This window comes from Eublepharis macularius, chromosome 4 (assembly GCF_028583425.1).
Source record: "Eublepharis macularius isolate TG4126 chromosome 4, MPM_Emac_v1.0, whole genome shotgun sequence".
Classification (NCBI taxonomy): Eukaryota; Metazoa; Chordata; class Lepidosauria; order Squamata; family Eublepharidae; genus Eublepharis; species Eublepharis macularius.
The window spans coordinates 165,851,066-165,873,005 of record NC_072793.1 but is presented as its reverse complement, the minus strand read 5'-3'; the positions used below and the strand labels follow the sequence as shown (position 1 = coordinate 165,873,005).

Genomic DNA, 21,940 nt, shown 5'->3' with positions numbered 1-21,940 from the left:
TTCATCCGTTCCCTCAGTGAGAGGACTGGCGTGGCCCACTCATTTGTGTGCTGTAGTGGTTGCAGTGTCATAGTAGGAATAGGGAGACCAAGGTTCAAATCCCCAGTCAGCCATAAAACTCCATGGATGGACTTTGGGCCTGTGTATTCTATTTCACAGGGTCGTTTTGAAAATAAAATGGAGAACCACCAAGTCCCTCGAAAAAAGGGCCTGATAAAAATGTAAGCGATAAAGGTACAAGGGGTGGTGCTGGAGACAGTCTGATCCTCCTACTTCACTACCTGGCATGTTTCTAATGGTGCTTCAGAGGCGCCATGGGGTTCCTCAGAAATTTAATGAGGGCAGCCCAATGAAAAGATCAGAAATGGCAGACAGGCTTCTACCTGCTCTTCTTCTGCAATGTGCAGGCAAAGCATATATTCCAGGGCACATGACCAATGGAAACACGGTTGCCATGACGCCTAACCTTCTGTCAAGGGTCACACACGAACAAACAGAACTTGCCCCCAAATCCCTTGAGGCACGGAGAATTTTTCATCACTGCTGGTTTGACTGGAGGAGGGGGGATAAATTACTGCAATAGTTTTGTTTCTCCATTGTGTAAATTGAACCGAAGAGTCTTCATTCTGGTGCCTTTTATATCCTCACCTCTAATTTCCTGTTAAATTTACACATAATAACAATATGATTAACTGTTATTTGTGTGTAAGTTGTGTAAGAACTACAGGATTAGAACTCCTGATCCCCTTTTTAGTAGGCATTGTGTGAAGACCCTGAACTCACAAAGCCAGTGAATCACACACACACACACACTGCCATCCAACTTACACCCATCAAGGACAGACAAGGCGTAAAGATAATGAAACCTACTTTATTCAATATGTACATAAAAACATTCTGTATAATAAAATAGATTGGAACTGTGCCTTCATCATCAGCCTATTCCCCGTACATCTTGTCCCATGTGAAAGTCCTCCCTTGCAGGAATGAACTTGGCATTTCTGAAGGAGCTTTTCAGGTCACTTTATCACCACGGAGGTTTTGTTGGCTATGTTTCTGACAGAATTTGTATCCCTCATCTTCAGGCAGGGATCAAGCTTCAACAGAGAAGTCACCACCCTCTCACACCCCCTCTGGAGAGTTTCAACCGATTCCTCGCCCATTATTGTCTCACTTCTGAGGTAAAAATACAAGAGAAGGAACGGAGGAATTTTTTTTAAGGGTTAGAAATGCACAGAAGGAAAATATTTACATTTGTGTGCCGGCAGAGAGGAGACAGAGCAGAACATGGAAACATACCATTGGGCTAATATAAAATCTCATGTAAAACACAAAAATTTTAAAATTCTATGTGTGCAATCCATTCAAAAGTTAAGGGTTTTTTTTAAGATGTGAGAAAGATTTTAATCACATTACGTTTTAAAAAGTCCATTTAAAATATAGCTAAACTCTTGGCTGGATCAGGGCCTCCAATATGACCTTGATTATCAAGTGGAACAATTTCATCCTCTGCCCCAAAGAGGGCTTCAGGCCCAAGCTGGGAACTTCTCCTCAGAGGTCCCATGATGCTTTTATTTCCAGGGCAATTTCTCAGCTTTCAGTCTTCGGAGACATATCCCTCAGTTGGCAGAAGGAAAAGAGGCTCTAACCCAAACCTTCATGGAAGCCACGGATTCTCCGAGCCAGCTGTATATCCTTAGGGTAGAGTGTGACGCGTTTGGCATGAATGGCGCAGAGATAGGCATCCTCCATCAGGTGTACAAGAAATGCTTCGGCAGCCTAGGAAAGGAGGGAAAAAAGAAGTCAGGTGGATCTATGATTGCAGTGCCCCTTGCAAAGGCGACTGTGCCGCCTCGTCCATCCCAGGAGCTTGACACAGGGCAAGAGGGTCTAAAAAAAAAAGATACTGCTGAGATGGAAAAAGGGCAGAGGAGGGTAACCAAGAGATCAAGGGGTTAGAGCACCTTTCCTATGAGGAAAAGAGTGAAGTTTCTAGGAAAAGTTGGCACACGAAAGAGGTTTATAAGGCATGGGGTTTAGATGCACAGCGTGGAGAAAGCAGAACTTTTTTCTCACACTCCCATAATACTAGAACACAGGTACACCTCATGTAATTTCATGGAAAATAGATTCAGGACTGACAAAATGAAGCACTTCTTTATTCAGCCATCAATTAAACTCCAGAATTCACTGCTGGTGGATGTAGTAATAGTGGTGACTAAGAGGCAATAAACTTCTGAACCCACTGCTTGGAGGCAACATTGGGGGAACATCGACCTTTATGTTTTCTGGCCCTCCTTGAGCAACGTGTTGGCTGCTGTGTGCATACTAGATGGACCACTGGTCTGATCCAGCAGGGTTCTTCTTATGTTTTTACAATCTGTAGACTCCATAAGATACAGCAGGATGGGCCGAAGGGGAAATCCTTCTCCAGGCCTCAGGCAGAGAAAAGGCCAGTGGAGATTCTCTACACAGAAATGCCAGGAACTGGAGCCCATAAAGCACATACAGGAAGTGCTCTTTAGAGTTACAGCCTCCCCTCCAAAAGGTGAAAACATAGCTTTAATTCTGTATTTCCAAATGGAGGACTCAAACCTCTGCCTCAGTGCTTCATCCAAGTAAGCTCTTGGGAAGATGGCAAAAAGTTGGTCTAGCTACATACAAAACGGGATCTGCACCTCCTCGCTCCAATGCTTACCTCCTGCAGGGCAAGCAAAGCCATTGCCTGCCAGCTCATGTCAACCCCCCGGGTGTATTCCAGACAGATCTCACGCACCTGTGGGGCAGGAAGAGGCAAAGATCAGAACAACAGTAAAGGCAGGCCAGTCACAGGCAGGCCAGTGTCACGCTCGGAATGGTCTTCTTTACGCCACCGCCCAGAATTGCTATGAGGGATGGATGTCCACTGTCCAGCCCATGCCACGATACAGCGCTTCGAAACTTTGCAGGGAGTTCCTTGGAGGGTTCCAAGCACTGTCTTGCCCATCCTTACAACGACCTTGTAAAGTGAGTCACTGTATTTCTGATTATAAGTAACTCCCCAAACAAACAAACACACAAACACACACACACTATAAAAGGGGTTCATAAAAGCTAAAATTTCTGCAAATCTGAAAGAAGACCCAGGTCTGCAGGAAAACATTAATTTTTTTTTAAAATGAACTTTAAAAAAAATCTAAGCAAGGTCTGCACGTGTGCAGATTCCACCCTTCAGCACTGCTTGAGTGCTCTTGGCAACACAAAATGGCATCCGAGAGCATAAGGGGAAGAGATGGGGGAGACTGGGTGGCTGGTTGAGGGGAGAAGCTGGGAGGGTGGGTGACTGGGAAGAAAAAGTGTAGGGGGGAAGGGGGTCCGGAGGGTGATGAATGGAACTTCTCTTCCCTTACAAGCCCTCGTCTCCCCCTCCCTTTGTTGTTCCTTGTATTCAAACAATACTACTAACCTTATAGTAAAAAGGAGGGGAAAGGGGATGAGAACTTGTAGTCAGCTGGGCACTGGGGAGGAGTAGTGGGGGGGGAGACAAGGGAGGTGGGTGGAATAGGAGATGGCGGAGGAAGAAGGGCAGAAAGGAAGCAGAATAACAGAGGAGCAGGGGGTTGGGCAAGGGGCTTTAGCATATCTGAGTTTCACTTGTCCCATCTGAACGGCAACACTGAGAAAGTCCTTTTCAGCATTCTAAGCAAGTCTGAAACATTACGGTCACAAGTATCAAAAAATAGGCTTCATTCACCCAGAATAAGGCTCTAATCTCAACCTGTGTTGTTGCAACCCATTTCTCAGTTTGCAGCTATAACAGAAGAGAAGCAGGAAGCGTGAATGGCTGAATTTTCCAGATTCAAAAAAATGGACACCACCCATTTATTACTTGTCAAATACATTTAAACTACACAGTGTAATGAGTTTAAGACTCTCCGGTTATACTCCACCCCCCACCCCCCAAATTAGCCAAGACAATATCATACACTGAGCCTGTTGTAGAAGTTTATTATCTATCTCTATACCACAGATTAGGGTGGGGCACAGAGGAAGGGGGGTTGGCTAAGGCCGTCAAGTAAGTTTGTGACCAACGTGAAAACTGAGTCGGTCACCTCCCACATTATAGCTCAATCCAAAAGTCATTTTCTTGAGAGTAATGACCACAGAGTAGACCTATGTGGGATTCCACTCGAGCTCCTAGCTGCTATGCTCCTGGGAGAGACATGCCCTATACAAGCAGTAATCACTCCATGGCTCATGGAGCACCTCATACGAGCAAACTACTGCTGTATGGGGCAGAATTCAGGCCCGTCCTCTCGACAACAGCCCTGATAACTCATGCTGCCACTGTCTGTGATCCAAGATAAACGTCAGTAATGTATAGTTCCTTCCGCATGTAAATCCCCAGGGTAGAGAGGGGAAGGAGGTTATTCAGGATATCTTCTTTTCTTTTTTTTTTTGGCTGTCATTTCAGCATGCTCATTGTTTTTTTTAACCACCGAGGATCAATTTGGCTTGACCCATTCCAAGGCGGGACAAAGAAAACTTCCTCTTTGTGGATGCTGAGAGAGAAAAAGAGTTAAGCACTTTTTGTTGCCATTCCACCACTTTCAAACAGTCCTCTGGAAGATGTCCGTAGGGCCTTTTCCCGAATGGCATTTAGGACAGCCTGGAAAACAACTTGGTTTTTAAGAGCCTCCGATGAGTGTCAACCCACTGATAGCTGTCAGCTATGATTAAGGTTTTTTCTCAGAAAATCTATACGCTCCCTCTTCAGAGACCTGCTGCAGGCACCAGGAAAAATTTAAAATCAAAATTTAATGCAACAGCTCATGGAGCTTCCATATTCAGGAGCAGCATACCCCTGTCACCAGTCACTGGGTGACAGAGTCGGCTTTAGCCTTCATTCCTTGCTTGCAAACCCTCCAAGGGCATCTGTCTCAGCAAGAGTAGTACAATGGTTAGAGTATTGTGGGAGGATCTAGGAGGCCCAAATTCAAACCCCCCACTGGAACCTTGCTGTCAGGTTTGAAGTGTATGTATGTAACTGAAGAGACTCCATTTTAATTCTTTCAGTATTCTAAGTGCTTTGTTCCCAGGTGCCAAGATGTTCCCAGCAGCTATCTCACGGAAGAAGATTGTTTTGGCTATCGCTTCTCCAGCCTTGGCATACCCCGTGGTCGGGGCAGCAAGACTTCAATGAACACTCATGGATACAGCTACAAAGCAGGACCATAGCAATTGATGCTGGAATCTCAGCGGTTACGGGACTAGCGAAAGGGATCTTGGCAGGGAGGTCCCAGGAAGAACAGAGTGCAGGGACCCAAGGTATGGGAGAGATAAAGCCTTGGCCCGGGGCTGCCTGTGTGGAATCGTACACTGAATATGTGGATACCTCGCAAGCCACCGAGGAACCACCTCAGTATCTCGATACTGAAAGAAATATGAATCGCGTGCAAATCTTAGAGGAAAGGCTGACAGGCATGGAAGAGAGTCTGGACCATGCAGTTCACCTACTATCCGTACTCGTGGTTGGAAGTTCGGAAGAAAATCGGGAGCTGCCAGCGAGCCTGCAGCAGAGCCTGTCTAACCTACAAAAGTATATTCCCAGGACTGAGGCGGGGGGTCCAATTCAACCGCTTCCGGCAGACGTTGTTCATCCGCAACAACCGGATGAACCGACAGATCCAAACTTAGGTGAGGATCCCTGCCCTGAACCAGAAGACCCCTGCCCTGAACCAGAGGATCCCTGTCCTGAACCTGAGGATCCCTGCCCTGAGCCTGACTCAGAGGAAGAAGTGGAAGAGAACGGAGACGGTGGGGGAGTACCTAGAGAGGAACCTCCGACAACCCCTAGAGGTACCCCGGAACGTCCTCCGGGAGAAGTTCCCGACACTACACCGCCATACATTCCACCAACAACTTCCCAGGGAGGCGGGCAACCTTTTCTGCCAAGACTTTTGGCGCCGTTACCAAGAGGTGCCACCCCGCGTTTCTCTCCGATACCGGGATCGATTGGAAGAGGGACTACTCCTCAACCGCTACTGACGCCTGGGCCGAGAGGGACTCCAGCCCCAAGACAACCGATCCCAAGAGACACTCCTCAACCGGTACAACCCGTACCGCTTCAACCAGCGCCATTGCTGCCAGCTCCATGAGAGACACTCCCGGCACCATTGCAACCAGCGACGCTTTTGCCCGCGCCTAGAGGGGTGTCCCCAGCCCTGCTGCAGCCCGTTCCACTCTTGCCTGCGCCGCGAGGTACGCCCCCCGTCCAACCCTTACCAGGGCAGCCGGCACCGTTACAACCAGCGCCGATGTTGCCTGCACCAAGGGGACCCCCCCACTACATCCAATTCCGGGGGGGCCCCCTCCACGGCTACCTCAGCCGAGGCCCCAACAGCCTCCGTTTCAACCTCAGCCGCAACCCGTACCACTTGATTACTACCCGGCACCGGCTCCCGCGGCCAGGCAGCAAGAATTACCCATGGGATGGGTAAAGTTAGAAGCCACATTTGATGGGGATCCTTCCAAATTAGGCTTTTTCCTAGTCCAAGCCCTGCAATTTTTCAATCGATGGGGACATCTATTCAGAGATGAAGCCAGTCAAATCGAACACTTGGGATCTCGTCTCCAAGGAAAAGCCGCAGACTGGTATGTAGGCCTGTATGATATAGGGGCCCCTGAGTTAAATACGCTTCAAGGGCTAGTGGATGCACTGTGAGCTCAATATGAAGACCCTTTAGAGGAGACAAGAGCTCGAACAGAACTGCAGTCCATTAGGCAAGGCAACATGTCGGCCAGAGACTATGTTACAAAATTCCGACAGCTTGCCGCCAAATGCCCAAGGTGTGAGGAATCGACCAAAATAATTCTGTTCAAACAAGGCATGAATCCCAAGTTGTTGGATAGAGCCCTCATGCAAGATAATCCTCCCACCTTACTGGGGTGGATTCAATTAACTTGCGAAGTATAAAACCGCATGCTAGAAGTCAGTTTAGTGGAACAACAACAACATGCGGGTCAAAGGCGCTCCTCAGTTCTCATTAGGGGAGGCAGAGGTGCTGGATATGCTACCCGAGGAGCGAGAGATGCTAGATGGCAACGTTTGTGTCTGCAGTGTGGCCAAAGCGGTCACTTTGCGGCGCAATGTCTGTACCGGCCTGTGCAACGAACTCCGCTCCAACTAAGACGTCCAGCCCCCGCAGCCTACCGGGCGCTACAGCACCTGACACCAGCTCCTAGAACAACAAGAGGCAGAGGAGCTTCTCGTAGAAATCCTCCCGAAAGAGGGTTAGAGCTAGAAGAAATTATGGACTATGATTCAACAGCTCTAACCGGGGAGGAAAATCCAAAGAGTCCTAACTCGGGAAACGAAATGGATCTGTCGTGAAAGGACCCAAACGGCAGATCAAACCTCAGTCAGTTCCCACTTTGAACAGACCGCAAGGGTCCATACTCTTCATTCCAGTAACGTTAGTGAATCCAGATAGAAAAATGCACATCCGTGTTCAAGCTCTCATAGACTCGGGCTGCTCTAGAGACATTATTGCACCAGCCCTAGTGAATGGATTAGTACTTCCCGTTAAAGAATTGGAAACTCCAGTTATTTTCGAACAAATGGATGGCACTAACATGAATCCGGTCACTACCGAAACTGCGCCAGTCATAACAGGCATGGGGCAACATTGGGAAGTGAGATCTTTTGTCATTAGTGCCACCGCCAAATATCCATTGATTCTGGGAAGCAGATGGTTGTGGGATCACAACCCCTACATAGACTGGGCAGCTGGGAGTATCACGTTCACCCATGATACTTGTAAAAATCACCGTTGGAATCAAAACTGGGGAACCCATCCTACTGTCACGGGCTGGGCCAGCCCAAGCAGGGTGGTTCAAGTCCAAACCTTAAAGCCAAAGTCAAAGGGGAGTTCCAAGAGCAAAAGCCAAGTCAAACCGGTGGTCAGAGCACGAGATAAAGCCAGGAGTGAGTCCAGAGTCCAAAAGCAAGGTCAGGCACAGTCCAAGGTCAGTCACCGATAGTGTCAGGTCCAAAAGCAGGCACGGGCAAGGTTCACGAAACACGGAGTGGTTGCAAGCAGTAGACACGTTGCTTCCACGCCCAGCAGTTCCTCCAGACTGGCTCTTATAGCCAGGCGTGGTTTTCAGCCAGCTGCTGGGGCTCTATCCTGTCACTACTCATCATCACTCTCCAGCAGCTGGCGTTGGCTTAAGAGGCGAGCACTGCGTCGTCTCTCCTGCAGTTCCAGTCTCTGGCGCTGCCTGCGGCGTTCCTTGGGCGTGGGTGAACCTGGGGGAGTGGAGGCTCTTGGCTGTGCTGCACCTGTAGAAGTCCCTGGCTGAGCTTCCTCTGTAGTATTGGAGCTTGAGGGTGCTGGTGCCTCAGCTGCTGGCTGTAAGCTCTGATCAGCCAGCAGCTGTTGCTCCTGATTGCTGGCTTCTGCTGAATCAGGGCTAGGGCTGGCTACACAGGGCTCCTCTTCTCCTGAGGAGTCCTGGCTGGCTACACGAGGCTCCTCTCCTCCAGAGGAGACCTCACTCTCAGACTGGGCCATGACACCTACCCTCACGGAACACGCTCTTCTCACTCAGGAAGAAATCAACCAAATACCCAAACAATACAGAGCTTACACTCAAGCCTTCACTGAAGAAGAAGCCAATTCCTTACCTCCCCATAGAAGGACGGACTGTGCAGTGGAGATATTGCCAGGCACCTCTTTGCCCAAGGGCAGACTATATCCCATGAGCCCTAACGAGAGGGAAGAACTTCGAAAATTCATTGACACCAATCTTCAAAGAGGATTTATTAGACCCGCTAACAGTCCGCATGCGGCTCCAGTACTTTTCGTAAAAAAGAAGGATGGGGGATTAAGACTTTGTACGGATTTTCGGGGACTTAACGCAGTATCCTCCAGCAACGCCTACCCCATCCCACTCATCAGAGATTTGCTCAACGTCGTGGCACAAGGTAAGATCTTTACAAAATTGGATTTAAAAGATGCTTACTTCCACGTTCGTATCAAAGCAGGTGATGAATGGAAAACCGCTTTTAACACGCCCCTCGGCCAATTTGAGTATTTATTTATGCCTTTTGGCCTGGCTGGGGCCCCTTCGGTTTTCATGTCCATGATCAATGAAGTACTGCATGAATTCTTATACCAAGGAGTAGTAGTGTTCAAACACTACTGAGTTCGAACCTGGCGGAAGCCGGGTTCAGATAGCCGGCTCAAGGTTGACTCAGCCTTCCACTTTACCTTTTTTAGGAAGATGTTGAAAGCGGCTTTGGTTTCCCATTGGGAAGAAAAGCAGGGAATAATTATCTAAATAAATACATAAAATAAGATGTATTGTCGAAGGCTTTCACGGCCGGAGAACGATGGTTGTTGTGGGTTTTCCGGGCTGTATTGCCGTGGTCTTGGCATTGTAGTTCCTGACGTTTCGCCAGCAGCTGTGGCTGGCATCTTCAGAGGTGTAGCACCAAAAGACAGAGATCTCTCAGTGTCACAGTGTGGAAAAGATGTAGGTCATTTGTATCTACTCAGGAGGGGTGGGGTTGAGCTGAGTCATCCTGTAAGAGTTTCCCAGGGTGTGGAATGCTAATGGCGGGAGGCTTCACTGTATCCTGAGGAGGTTCTTTTGCATATGGATTGGTACTTGATGTGCTAATCTTCTCTGCAGGGCTATTGTCAGGGATAGAATGTTTTGTTAGCCTGGTGTTATTCAGAACTGGCAACCATGCATGGTGTTATTCAGAACTGGCAACCATGCATGGTGTTATTCAGAACTGGCAACCATGCATGGTGTTATTCAGAACTGGCAACCATGCATGGTTGCCAGTTCTGAATAACACCAGGCTAACAAAACATTCTATCCCTGACAATAGCCCTGCAGAGAAGATTAGCACATCAAGTACCAATCCATATGCAAAAGAACCTCCTCAGGATACAGTGAAGCCTCCCGCCATTAGCATTCCACACCCTGGGAAACTCTTACAGGATGACTCAGCTCAACCCCACCCCTCCTGAGTAGATACAAATGACCTACATCTTTTCCACACTGTGACACTGAGAGATCTCTGTCTTTTGGTGCTACACCTCTGAAGATGCCAGCCACAGCTGCTGGCGAAACGTCAGGAACTACAATGCCAAGACCACGGCAATACAGCCCGGAAAACCCACAACAACCAACATAAAATAAGTCTTGCTTCTGCACTTGATATACCACTGGGTTGAAACAGCAGGGCTCTTCTTAGGTTATCATCACCAACTTTCGGAAGATGAGGAAGGGGCAGTTATGACCGAAAGACAGGAATTTTCGCCTAAGTGTACCGAAATGTTAACCAGGAACAATCTTAAATCGTTTTACAGGGATTTAGATTGTTTTTATATACATACACATTCGCAAAGAAAAAAAATGCAAACATTGAGATTTGTAGCATGCTTTCAAGCTTGCACTGGGGATTATGTCCATCAGTTTCAGCCTCACCATGTAATGAGTCCACGCATACATTTTTTTTTAAAATCTGCAATTTAAACTCAGTTGCTTAGCCTCTCTTTTCAAGCTTCTGACTTTAATATTTTTTTATTCTGGAAACACCTGCAAGACAATCAGGCTGCCTCCTGCAAAACCGGAACCACCAATTCATCACATCACATTTATTAATGCAAACAGGGGCGCTCAACACTTACCAGATTTGGATCTCATCCACCAATCTCTCTGCACGGGTAAGCAAGTTAAGAGAAGAGAAGTGGTAGGGTTATGCAGATGAACAGAAAGTACAGAAAAGAAACTCAGAAACAAACAGTGTTGCGCAAAGAGTGCAAGGCTTTAATCGAGTTGTCCTGGGTTCAAATCCCCACTCAGTCGTACAGGGTCCCACTTTCAGCTTAAACCAGCTGTGTTTTGAGGAAAGACAAGAGAAAAATGGGATACACACAAGCATGCTGAAGGGCCTGCGCCTCTACTGTTGAATGGGAAGGGACAACAGCTTTTAAAAATGTTGATTAAATCATTTGGTTAACAAGGTGGATAATGGATTAAATTACACACGCACTACCAAAGCCTCAGTGGGTGACTTTTTCAGATGAATTTTATCATCATTCATAGCTTAAAAGGAAGAGCCCTGCTGGATCACACCTAGCCCAGCCTCCCGTTATTGACCATGGCCAACTAGAAGCTTCAGAGAAGTTCACAAGCAGAGCATAAAGCCTCCTGTTTGTTTACCCCTCTACAACTGGTATTCAGAGATACACTGCCTCTGAACATGGAGGTTCCACTTAGCTGTCATGTTTAATGGCTGTTGATTGTCCTCCCCTCCCTGAACTTTTCCAGTTCCCTGCAACATGAGCACACCACAAGCAAGCTATAGCCACAAGCACTGAACAAGAATGTCATCAACTGGGGAGAGTCCCATTCAAATCCCCCACAGAACCAGGGAGCCCAGTAGGCAAAATTGGGCCTGTCACACTCAGTCCAACCTACCTCACAGGATTGTTGTGAGCATAACCTGGAAGAGAGGAGAAGCATGCTGTGGAAGAAGGGCGGTATAAAAACGTGACAGACAGCTGAAGGAACAGTTATTCAAGCACCAAATCCTTTGAGGGTTGAAGAAATACACTTAAAGTTTAAAGAGAGTTGGTGGCAATAGGCAGAAGTTTTCAACATTCACAAGCCTGTCAGAAGCAAAAGGACACCTCTCCACCCCCACAGAGTGAAGATGTACCAAGAAAAGAATAGTTTTTAAAGCCCACTTACTACAGAGAGACCACTTTAGGTTAAAACAATTAACTTGGTTACTGAGCCATTATTTTAAAAAAAAACTTTCCTCAAAAAAACCCCTCTTCTCTCAAGTGGATCTCTCCGCCTAGTTTCTACCAGGCCAAGGGCACCACCTTGTGGATACACCATTAGAGCTACAGGCCCAATGAACCACTTACAGTAAAATTTGCACAACACACAAAAAGCAAGCTTGTGCTAATCAATTCTATACACTTAAGCAACAGGAAGTCTGGCTAGATTGTAGCACATTTACTTTGCCCCACAGAGCTCTGGTCGTCCCTCTCCTGGACGGCCACAAGGTTCTCTTCTCCGGTTTCCACTCCCTGTGTCTCAATCCCTTTCCTCCTCCCCAGCAGTCCACGGCCAAAATCACCCACTCCTCTCATTTCCCTGACCACGGGAAGCCCTTAAAACCCCTACGCTTGCTCCTGATCTGCTCCTGAATCCAAAGTCCTCCTCGTTTAACATGCCACGTCTCCATGGCCCCGTTCTCTCTGTCCTAGCCTGACATATCCCTGCCCAGGACCTTTGCTTCTCGAGTTCTCTGTCTCTTTCTCAAAGGGCTCTGTCCTTTCTCCTGCATTGCCCCTTTTGCTTGAAACTCCATGTCCCAGAATACTGACTTCTTCTGAATCCTTCTTCCAAATTTGCCTCTTTCTCGAAGTCTTTGGCCCAAACCCTGATTTTAATAACTATGCTTCAGTGAGAAAGGCAGACTATGGACTCAAAGTGGATCACACAATGCTATTGCTATCAATAGGAGAGTCATCTTGTAGGCACAGAATATTCGACACGATACAGAATACAGATCCAATGCTGAAAAAATGCTATCACATCAGTAGAAAATAATGCAGTGACATCAGGTTAATAAATATATCAAACAGATAAAGCACCCTATAGGCAGTATAGCACCCCACCCATATACATGGCTTAATGTGTGTATGTTGGGGGGGGAGGTATTTGTGAATGTCCTGCATTGTGCGGGAGGTTGGACTAGATGACCCTAGAGGTCCCAACCCTATGATTCTATGAAAAACCCAGGGAACCCGATCAGAAACCGAAGTGACACGTCGGTCTGCAGAACTTCCTAGAGGCTTGCGTGGCTCCAGCACATTCCAGAACCCTGGTTCTTTTTCTTAGAGATGATGCATGAATTGCTACGCCTGGAGATTCTGCACTTCGCGTCACTGGCAACCCCCCCCCCCCCCAAGCAGAGACATCAAGGAGAACATCAGTGACAGCCTCAGGGCCATCTACAAGTAGACCGTTGCACGATTTGTGACTCGAGATCTCACTTCTTTGCAATCCGTGGCCCGACTGCATGATGACCCCCGTCCCCGATTATGGGACCAAAAAGAAAAGCGAGTGACGCAGTGTGAAAAAGAGGGAGGGAAGGGGGGGGAATGCTAGTCAACGCTTCAGTGGCAGTACCGTAGCAGCTTCAGTCTGTTTCTCCCACCACCACAGCATCGGTATCCATATTGTTAGCTTATGTTTCATAGCAACTGTGCTTGTTTTTGCTAAGGGGAAGCAGCAGACCCGCCCTGGTACCCAGAGCTTTCTGCATTCTCAGTGATCTGGTGAACAGTTCCTCTGTGAACTGTGAGGGGCACAAGGCCCACCTGTAGACTCACCACACGGCTAAAGGGCAGCTTCTGGATGAGCAAGTTGGTGCTCTTCTGGTACTTCCGGATCTCCAGCATGGCTCGCTGCCCCGGCCGGTATTTTCGCCGCCGAACTGCGTGAGAAGAGGATAGCCGGAACATGCAGTGTCAGTTCAAGCAAACGAATCTCACAGAAGTCCAAAGTTCAAATGGGAAGGAAACAGGGTTTTAAGGGGGAGAAAACCAGGGGTGAAGAATCACCCGAGACACCCCAAGTCTCCGGGAGACACACACTCTAGGCCAGGAGCCCTAACTGCTGTTACGGAATTGCCTGTATCACCCAGGGTTGCCTAGAACACATTTTGAAAACCATACTAAAAAGATGAGGGAAGCTGTTTGGTAGTAGGATATGCATTGCCGGGGCTTTTTTTCAGTGGGAACCAGGGTGGATACAAATCAATGATTTTTTTAAAAGAATCAAAAAAATTGGATTTTTTTTTATTTAAATTGGATTTTTTAAAATAAAATGCTTTTTGAGGAAAATATATCACCATCCAAAGGTTATTCCATCATGAAATAAAGATTAGTTCTTAATTATGTAGAATAAGGCTGTATATGTTTAATTTTTTTGATAAATAAATTCCATTAATCCATTCACAATGTCATGTTCTTCCAGAGGTTTTTGTAAGATTATTGGGCAGTTTCTCTGCCTACAAGATATTATCACAGATGCTTGGTTTTGCAGTTCTCAAAGCTGAATTTGTGTCAGCTCAGCAGAGATCACATGCCTCTTCTTCACAGCAAAAATGTTGTAACATGAACAGAGTTGAGAAAAAGACCTTAATCCTATTGTTCTACAAACCTATGAAGACAGAATCAGCCCCTCCAGTGCTAAGTTTCAAGAAGTTCAGTGAATAGAAACAATATTTTTCTGATTGTTTGGAGTGGAATAGATCTGCACAAGAAGAAACTAAGTGTGAGGAGGGAGGGGCAAGCAGTACAAAATGAAAGTGAAACTTTTTGAGCACAATACTGCACAAGTCTTTGGATCTTTTATGTGTATGACCTGAGGTTTATCCCATTCTTTCCTTGGAGGAAAAAACCTATAATGGCAGCAGGCCGTAAAAGAGACCCAGTTTGGGGATACTTTAATGAAGTTCCTTTACCTATCGGTAAGGCAGGCATCTACTTGCATATTAAAGTTATACCAGCAAGAATTAGTCTTTATGTAGAAAACTATGATTTAAATCAAGCCTTAATGACTAGTGATTTAAATCGTGATTTAAATCAGTTTGATTTAAATCAAATCCGCCCTGGTGGGAACGTGGTGGAACGGAGTTCCGAAACGTCTTGAAAATGGTCACATGGCTGGTGGCCCCGCCCCCTGATCTCCAGACAGAGGGGAGTTTAGATTGCCCTCCGCGCCGCCAAGCGGCGCGGAGGGCAATCTCAACTCCCCTCTGTCTGGAGATCAGGGGGCGGGGCCACCAGCCATGTGACCATTTTCTCCGAGGGCAACCCACGGAGTTCCACCACCTCTTTCCCCAGGAAAAAAAGCCCTGTGCATTGCAATGTATAAGGGGGAAGACGTGGCTCAGATACAGCACCTTTTTCTATCTATTTATGTTTATTATTTAAGTTATTTATAGTCTGCCTTTCTCACTGAGACTGAAGGCAAATTGTACAGTGTAATTCAGTAAGTCAGTGGCTGGGGCATTCAACAAACAGCACAGCAGGGGACAGAGGGCAAAAATTTGAAAACAAGCATAAGTCTCATACAGAGCCGAAACAACGTTGAACAAAACACGAGCAATTTGACATGATATAAATAACGGCAGTAACAGACGGTGCACGGTCGTAGTATAGTCCTTATCCCTTTAAAAGTCCCCGTGTTCAGTCTTTGTTATCCGCAGTAAAAAGATCTCAGGTGCTGGGAAAGGCCTTTCATGGCTTAAGACACTGGAGAGTCACTGCCAATCAGATGAGACAATATCTAGCTAGATGGACGAATGATACAGCGCTCTATAAGGCACCTTCACACATTCCAAGTTCCCAGGTTCAGTCTACAGAAACATTAGGAGTAAGGCGCAAGAAACCCAGCTCTGCCTGAAGAGCCACTGGGGGGTCACGTTCAGAGTGTCAGACTGGAGCAGGGTTTAAATTCCTGCTTAGCCATGAAGCTCAATGAGATGACTCTGGGCCAGCTGTGCATCTTCTCCCCCCCTTACCTCGCAGGGTTGTTGTGAGGATAAAATCATAGTACATTGTTCCTTGGAGGAGGAAAGGGGAGGGATAAAAATCTTAAATCATAACAGCGACTGAGCCCAACTCAGGCTGAGCAGGCCCCACCGAGCTTGAGGGGTCGACGCTTTGATTGAAGGCAGCTCCCTAGGAGCGTTAGAAAAATACGCTCTCTGTAAATACTGGCATTTTGCAAGATGAACTTGTACGTTTGGAGAATGTTTATCTGAACCACAACAAAAACAGAGGGACTGCTAATTGGCCCCAGACTGCACACGCTTGGATCTATTAGGCAGCAGCCCAAAGCATGCGTGCTTCAAAGCAGAATCATCAGGTTGGCAAGAAGAGAATGGTTCACTTACTTTCAACACTCCTAGTTTGTTACAGATTACGCCCCCCCCAAAGCTTTAAAAACCGTTCTGCGATGACCAGTTATGGCCATGAGCTGCTTTAATCAAAGTCAGAGGCATATTTCAGATATTTTTTTCTAATCCCATTTTGGAAGGGTCAGCCCTAACATTTTTATCTGTGTATTGGTTACGTATTCCCAAACTTTTTGCTCGACGGGAAGCAATTACAGCTGGGTTAAATCTGTTTCAACCCTCACGTCCATTCTGGGAGACCTCCCCTTGCATGAGGTTTTGACCAGGGAGGCTCAGGTTCAGGGAGGGGGGGAGCACGTACACAACCCCGAGTTTCCTTATAGGAAGGACAGAATAATGATGTGATATATAAACTGGAGGCTGTTATAAAGATGCAGATGAGTCAATGAAGGATTACCAGTTCCTTTTTCATCAATTTGCTGCAGCCTCCAAAGCTGGGATTCAGTAGTGTTTACCTGGCCGTTCTGGGGCAGGTTCCTCCCGGCGGGGGCGACGTGGAGAGGTTCGACTTGGCCGTCCACGGCGTGGAGACGTTGGTCCACGGCGTCGAGGTGAGATGGGGGGATCTCTCCTGGAGCTTGGGCCTGCTGGTGAGTGACGCCGCATGGTACTTGGCTAAAAGAAGGAAGGGGAGACAGTGCCCTATTTATCTTTCATTTTTAACCTGCCCTTCCTTCAAAGGAGCTCTGAATGGCACACACATTTCTGTCTTCCTTCATTTTACCCACACAACAATCTTATGAGGTAGGACAGGCTGAGACGGTGCCCCATACGCTTCATGGCCAAATGGGGATTTGAACACAGGTCTTCCCAAACCCGGCACTCCAAACCAGCAGCCCCTTTCTTTTACCAATTCTTCCCAAATATCCAGATTTTTGACCAATGTATTATTTCTACACAATGAATCACTTATTAAAATCAACCAAAATGTGCCTATAAAATAGGTCTGCATTTCCTTTGTGTAATAAAGGTGGTGGGGGGGAGGAATTATTCAGTGCTTGTTGATAACATTGCTGTGGCTATGATGTATAAAGATTAAACAGAATAAAGACTCCTACTTCAGATCATTTTCCAGCTTTGAATAGATACAAAAGCAGGCAAGGCTGAAAGATGAAAATCCAATGAATAATTATTGCAATGTCCTATTATAAAACTCTCGCCGACCAAAAAAAAGTACTCTTTCTTCTTCTTCCCACCCCAAGATCAACTTTTAAACAAATTTTGAACAAACAGAATACAATGACTTAACGTTTGGAGAAACACAATAAAAACAAAACTGTCTTATGGACACAGGTTTAAAATCCCAGTAAAAGAAATAAAAATGGGTAAATAACTGAACATATTAAGTCTGTCGGAAAGTGGAATCAAAAGGACTGAGGATCAAGGAGAATGTACAAGCATCCCAATGTCCATCTAGTCCAGCACCTTCTTTCCAATAGCTGTACAGTCTCCAAATTCAAGTTGAGACATTCCGGGAGATTTGAGGGTGGAGCCTGGAGACGGGAGGGTTTAGAGAGGGGCAGGACGTCAGCAGAGTATAATGCCAAAGAGTCCGCCCTCCAAAACAGCAATTCTCTAGAAGAACGATCTCAGTCGCCTGGAGATCAGCTGTATTTCAGGGAGATCTCCAAGTCCCATCAGGGGGTTGGCAACCCTAGCCAGAAGCCAATGGCAGGGCCTGCTGGTAACACCTTCCCCTTCTGACTGCTCCACCCGCCTGACAATCAAAGGCATTCTATTCTGCCTGGCAATAGAAATGTTGGACCAGTCCTTCCGACTGGGTATCAGGCAGCTTTCTAGACTCATCTGAAAGAACACATTAAGAAAAGGGATGTGGTTCAACGAATGGAGCCCTTTTCCTTGCATGCAGAAGTCCCAGATTCAAATGCCGGCATTGCCAGTCAAAGGTCTCAGGAAACTGGTTCTGCGTAAGATTCTCCATTCAGATCTTAGGACAGCCACTGCCAGTTCCAACAGAGAGCACTAAGCGAAATAGACCAATGGCACACTTGACTCAGCACAAGGTGGCTTCACGTGTTCAGACGTTCAGGTTATGCAATGGATTCAAGCAATGGGCAGAAATGCGGCAACAGGAAAAGGCTGTAGCTGCCCTGAGTGTGTGTTTGGGTGTGACCCACAGCTTGTCAGATACTCTGAGAAATTCCAAATTTAGGTCCACTAGCAGACCAGTGCAGGAAGTTGGGAAGGGGGTGATAAGGCAGAGCAGAGAAAGGGAAGGAAGGTCTGAGGGCACAGGCAAGGCCAGGAATTCTCAAGAAAAATGGCAACAGCTCAAGAAGTGCTTCACTCTAGTAGTACTGCCCCCCCCCCAAAGGAATGCTTTGCCTTTTCTGTCAGGCTGGTTGCCTGTATCATGTATGCACCCCCTCCCCAGCTCCTTGGATGAAAGGGCAGGCTGTAAATATGCAGGCTTCATGGCAAGGATAGGTGCAATAGCCAACAACAGGGGAAATAAGAGGAAAGGCACGGGAAAGTTGGTTGGGAGGATGGAAACCATGGACACCACCATCCTGAACTCCTCAGAAAACAGACGTAAAAGAAAAAAGCTCAATAAACAAAAATGATAATAAAGCCTTTCATATCCATCATCTTGTACAGACAACTTCTATCATACATTTTTATTATAAATATATACAAGTAAAACGTAACATAGTACAAAAGCCATGTCAAATTCTAAATATTGCATTAAAAACATACATCAGCACCAAAACATCACCGTTTTGTCCCACCTGCTTGTTATTTCTTTTTCTGCTCTAGAAGTACCACTGGTCCCTTAAAAGTCGAATAAAATGTATTGCTCTATAAGCTGCCTCTGGGTTCCTGTTTTATGTTGCTGCTATAAACTAACGCAGCTACCCATCTGGAAATGACACGTATGTAACCTCTTGAGCTAGTTGGTCTAGCCGAGCAGAGAGCAGTGAGTGTCCGGACCTGAGCAGTCAAGGAAGAGGCTGTTTGCTGGGCAGCTTGGTAACATTTTATGTGCTCTTATCACCTTGAATAAGTTAACTGGAAGCATACTGTATGTGAAAATTTATGAGTACAAGGGGGAGTTTAAATTTAGTTTGGTATTATTACTGGAACCCTATTAGATTGCAGGGCTGTAATTTCTAAGTGGACAACTGAAGGCTGAATTTCAGTTTGTTCCTATAATCAAAACAACTATATCAAGGGACTCTGGCAGCCTAGTCCTAGGCTGAATTCAAAGGCATTATTTGCGGAAAGTTTCTCTTCTCTGTTGCACCTGCATGCCTGGTTGCCAAGGAGCACTCTGCTAGCTTGACTCCCACTCCTGCCATGAACTTTACAGGTTGCCTTCAGTAAGCCACTCTTCTCAGCCCCAACTTCCCAGTGTACAAGAGGGATAATAATAACACCAAGTTTGCTCACCGCCCCGAGCGCGGCACTATCTGTCTAGAAGGGCGGTATATAAGCACACTGTTATTATTATGATGTTCACTTTTAAAAAATCCAGTTGTATTGTTCTGGCTATTGAAAGGTTTTAAGTTAAAGAATTTTCTTAACGTACATTTGCTTTGCAAATTTCGTTCTTAACTTAGCCTCAGAGAACCCATACAGAAAGAGTTACACATACACAAATGTGTGTGAATACAAGATCCGTGTAACATTTTAAATAAGGGATTAATTCCCACACATCCACACTCTTGTGTGTTATGTGCCGTCAAGCCGCCTCCGACCTAGGGCGACCCTATGAATGAAAGGCCTCCAAAACGTTCTGTCTTTAACAGACCTGCTCAGATCCACATCCCCACTGCATACAAAAATATGTGCATTAATTTCATAAAGTATCCATGAAAAATTTTAAAATCTTGGGCATACTGCATTTCCTTAATATTTTCTCAATTAAAGAACCTGTTAGGGAAGGGGGAGGGAGAAGCCGCTCTCCCCACGCGAAGGGATGACATCATCGCGCACTGGGTGAGGTCACCACGGCGAGAGAAGCAACGGCAGCCAATAGGAAGAGGCCGCGGCCTCTCAACCGTCAGAACGAGACGGGGAGATACAGCCCCCCCCCCATCACCCACTGAGGGGGGACTTTGACGTAACGATCCTCGGAAGGGGAGGGGGATCCGCGCGCCTCACCTTCTGCGGCGGCACCGGCGCAGCCTGGCCTCTCCTCCGCTCGCTCCGTTCAGATCACGCGCCACATTCGAGAGCCGCCCCCCCAAGCTTGCTCGCCGACCAATCCGCTCTTTCGCACGCAGCCATCAACCAATCCGCTAAGAGAAAGGGACTCTTCAGAACACAGCAGCCAATGAAGACGCCCGTTACAACGAGATCTCGGTTCTTTGTTACTGGTCGATCAATTATAGGAGCTGGTAGGCTATTAAAACCAATCGTTTGATTGGCTCACTTGAATGCAGCTTGGGGGAGCAAGAGCCAATCACAACGTTACGATGGAACTCGGACTAGAAGGGGGAGGCTGGGAGTGCACGCTGCCCTGGCAGGGGTTACTCGCAAGTAAATACACGCAGGCTAGCGTTGGGCGACTGGGAGATGCTTCCATGCCCGTTTACCTGGGAGTAAAGCCCGCTGGGCTCTGTGGGAATCGCCCTGCAAGTAAAACAAAATACACAGGCAGCCGCATTGGGCTGTGGACAGCGCCCAAACAAAAAGGGCTCTCGAGGAAGGTCTTATGTAGGAAAGTGAGAGACCTCAGTGCCATAGAGTCCACCCTGCAAAGGAGCTTGTTTTCTCCAGGGGGACTGATCTACAAACTGGAGATCAGCTGTAGAAAAGAGCAAGAGCCCAATAGCACCTATAAGGTATCTGAAGAAGTGAGCTGTGACTTACGAAAACTCATACCCTACCACAATTTTTATTAGTTTTATAGGTGCTACTGGACTCTTGCTATTTTCTACTGCTACAGACAAACAGGGCTACCCATCTTGGAGATCAGCTGTAATTCCGGGAGATCTCCAGGCCACACCTGGAGATTGGCAACTCCAGTTATATTGAGAACATTCAGCACAGATAGAGGAGGGCTGTACTGTAAGGAAATGGTTTCAAAGAGACGCATTAGTAAAGGGATAGGGAATGTAGATTATACGACTATGTTCTGTCTGTTGCTTTAATCTAAATATGACCCTACTGGGTAATTGCATTGTTTAACATGTCGAGTTTAATTGTGTATGCTCTGCTTTAGTATTGTTTCAGCTTTCTGTTGGATTTCTGCTTGTTTTCAAATCTCTGTAATTTGATTTGTATACCCTATTGCATTTATTGAAAATTCCAGCTATTGATCATATTGACTTGCACTGTGTAATCTGCCTTGAGTGTCTGTGAGAAACATGGTCAAAGATCCAGAGTTGGCCGTGTCAGTCTGTGGTAGCAAAATCAAAAAGAGTCCAGCAGCACCTTTAAGACTAACCAATTTTATTGCAGCATAAGCTTTCGAGAATCAAGTTCTCTTCGTCAGATGCATGATACAAACTGGGTGCATGTATCATGCATCTGACGAAGAGAACGTGGTTCTCGAAAGCTTATGCTGCAATAAAATTGGTTAGTCTTAAAGGTGCTGCTGGACTCTTTTTGATTTTGTGAGAAACATGGACTACAAATAATGTAAATAAAAATAAAAAGCTTATCACCCACCATCAATCCTGTGATAGAATCTTCTATCATCTCATTCTGTCGCACTTTTTCCTATTTCATGCTCTTAAGAAATAATTTTTGGGAGCAGTAGAGATTTGTCTCTAATTTTACTATGGAGAAGGGGGGATATGTCCTGGAGGAACAAACTGTGCAGGGTCATGTAGTACTATCATATGAACACATGGGGGCTCCATACTCTAACTCAGAGCCTTGGTCCATCAACATCAGTGTTCGATGTATTGTCGAAGGCTTTCACGGCCGGAGAACGATGGTTGTTGTGGGTTTTCCGGGCTGTAT

The 21,940-nt window shown here is 46.5% G+C and overlaps 1 protein-coding gene across 1 annotated transcript; it reads right to left on the bottom strand.

The window, feature by feature from the left end:
- Positions 1-857: 857 nt before the first annotated feature.
- CENPA (centromere protein A) lies at positions 858-20,203 on the bottom strand. Its single transcript, XM_054979000.1, has 5 exons — positions 20,132-20,203; positions 16,462-16,621; positions 13,413-13,516; positions 2,699-2,776; positions 858-1,779 (listed from the first exon to the last, which is right to left on the bottom strand). The coding sequence occupies exons 2-5, from the start codon at positions 16,610-16,612 to the stop codon at positions 1,645-1,647; spliced, it is 468 nt and encodes a 155-aa protein (XP_054834975.1). The 5' UTR covers positions 16,613-16,621; positions 20,132-20,203; the 3' UTR covers positions 858-1,644.
- Positions 20,204-21,940: the final 1,737 nt, after the last annotated feature.

Coding starts and splice junctions, on each gene's coding strand:
- CENPA (XM_054979000.1), bottom strand. CDS start 16,612: ATGCGGCGTCACTCACCAGCAGGCCCAAGCTCCAGGAGAGATCCCCCC. Junction 13,517..16,461: donor ACCTGCCCCAGAACGGCCAG/GTAAACACTACT, acceptor CTTCTCACGCAG/TTCGGCGGCGAAAATACCGG. Junction 2,777..13,412: donor AGCTGCCCTTTAGCCGTGTG/GTGAGTCTACAG, acceptor CCTGCCCCACAG/GTGCGTGAGATCTGTCTGGA.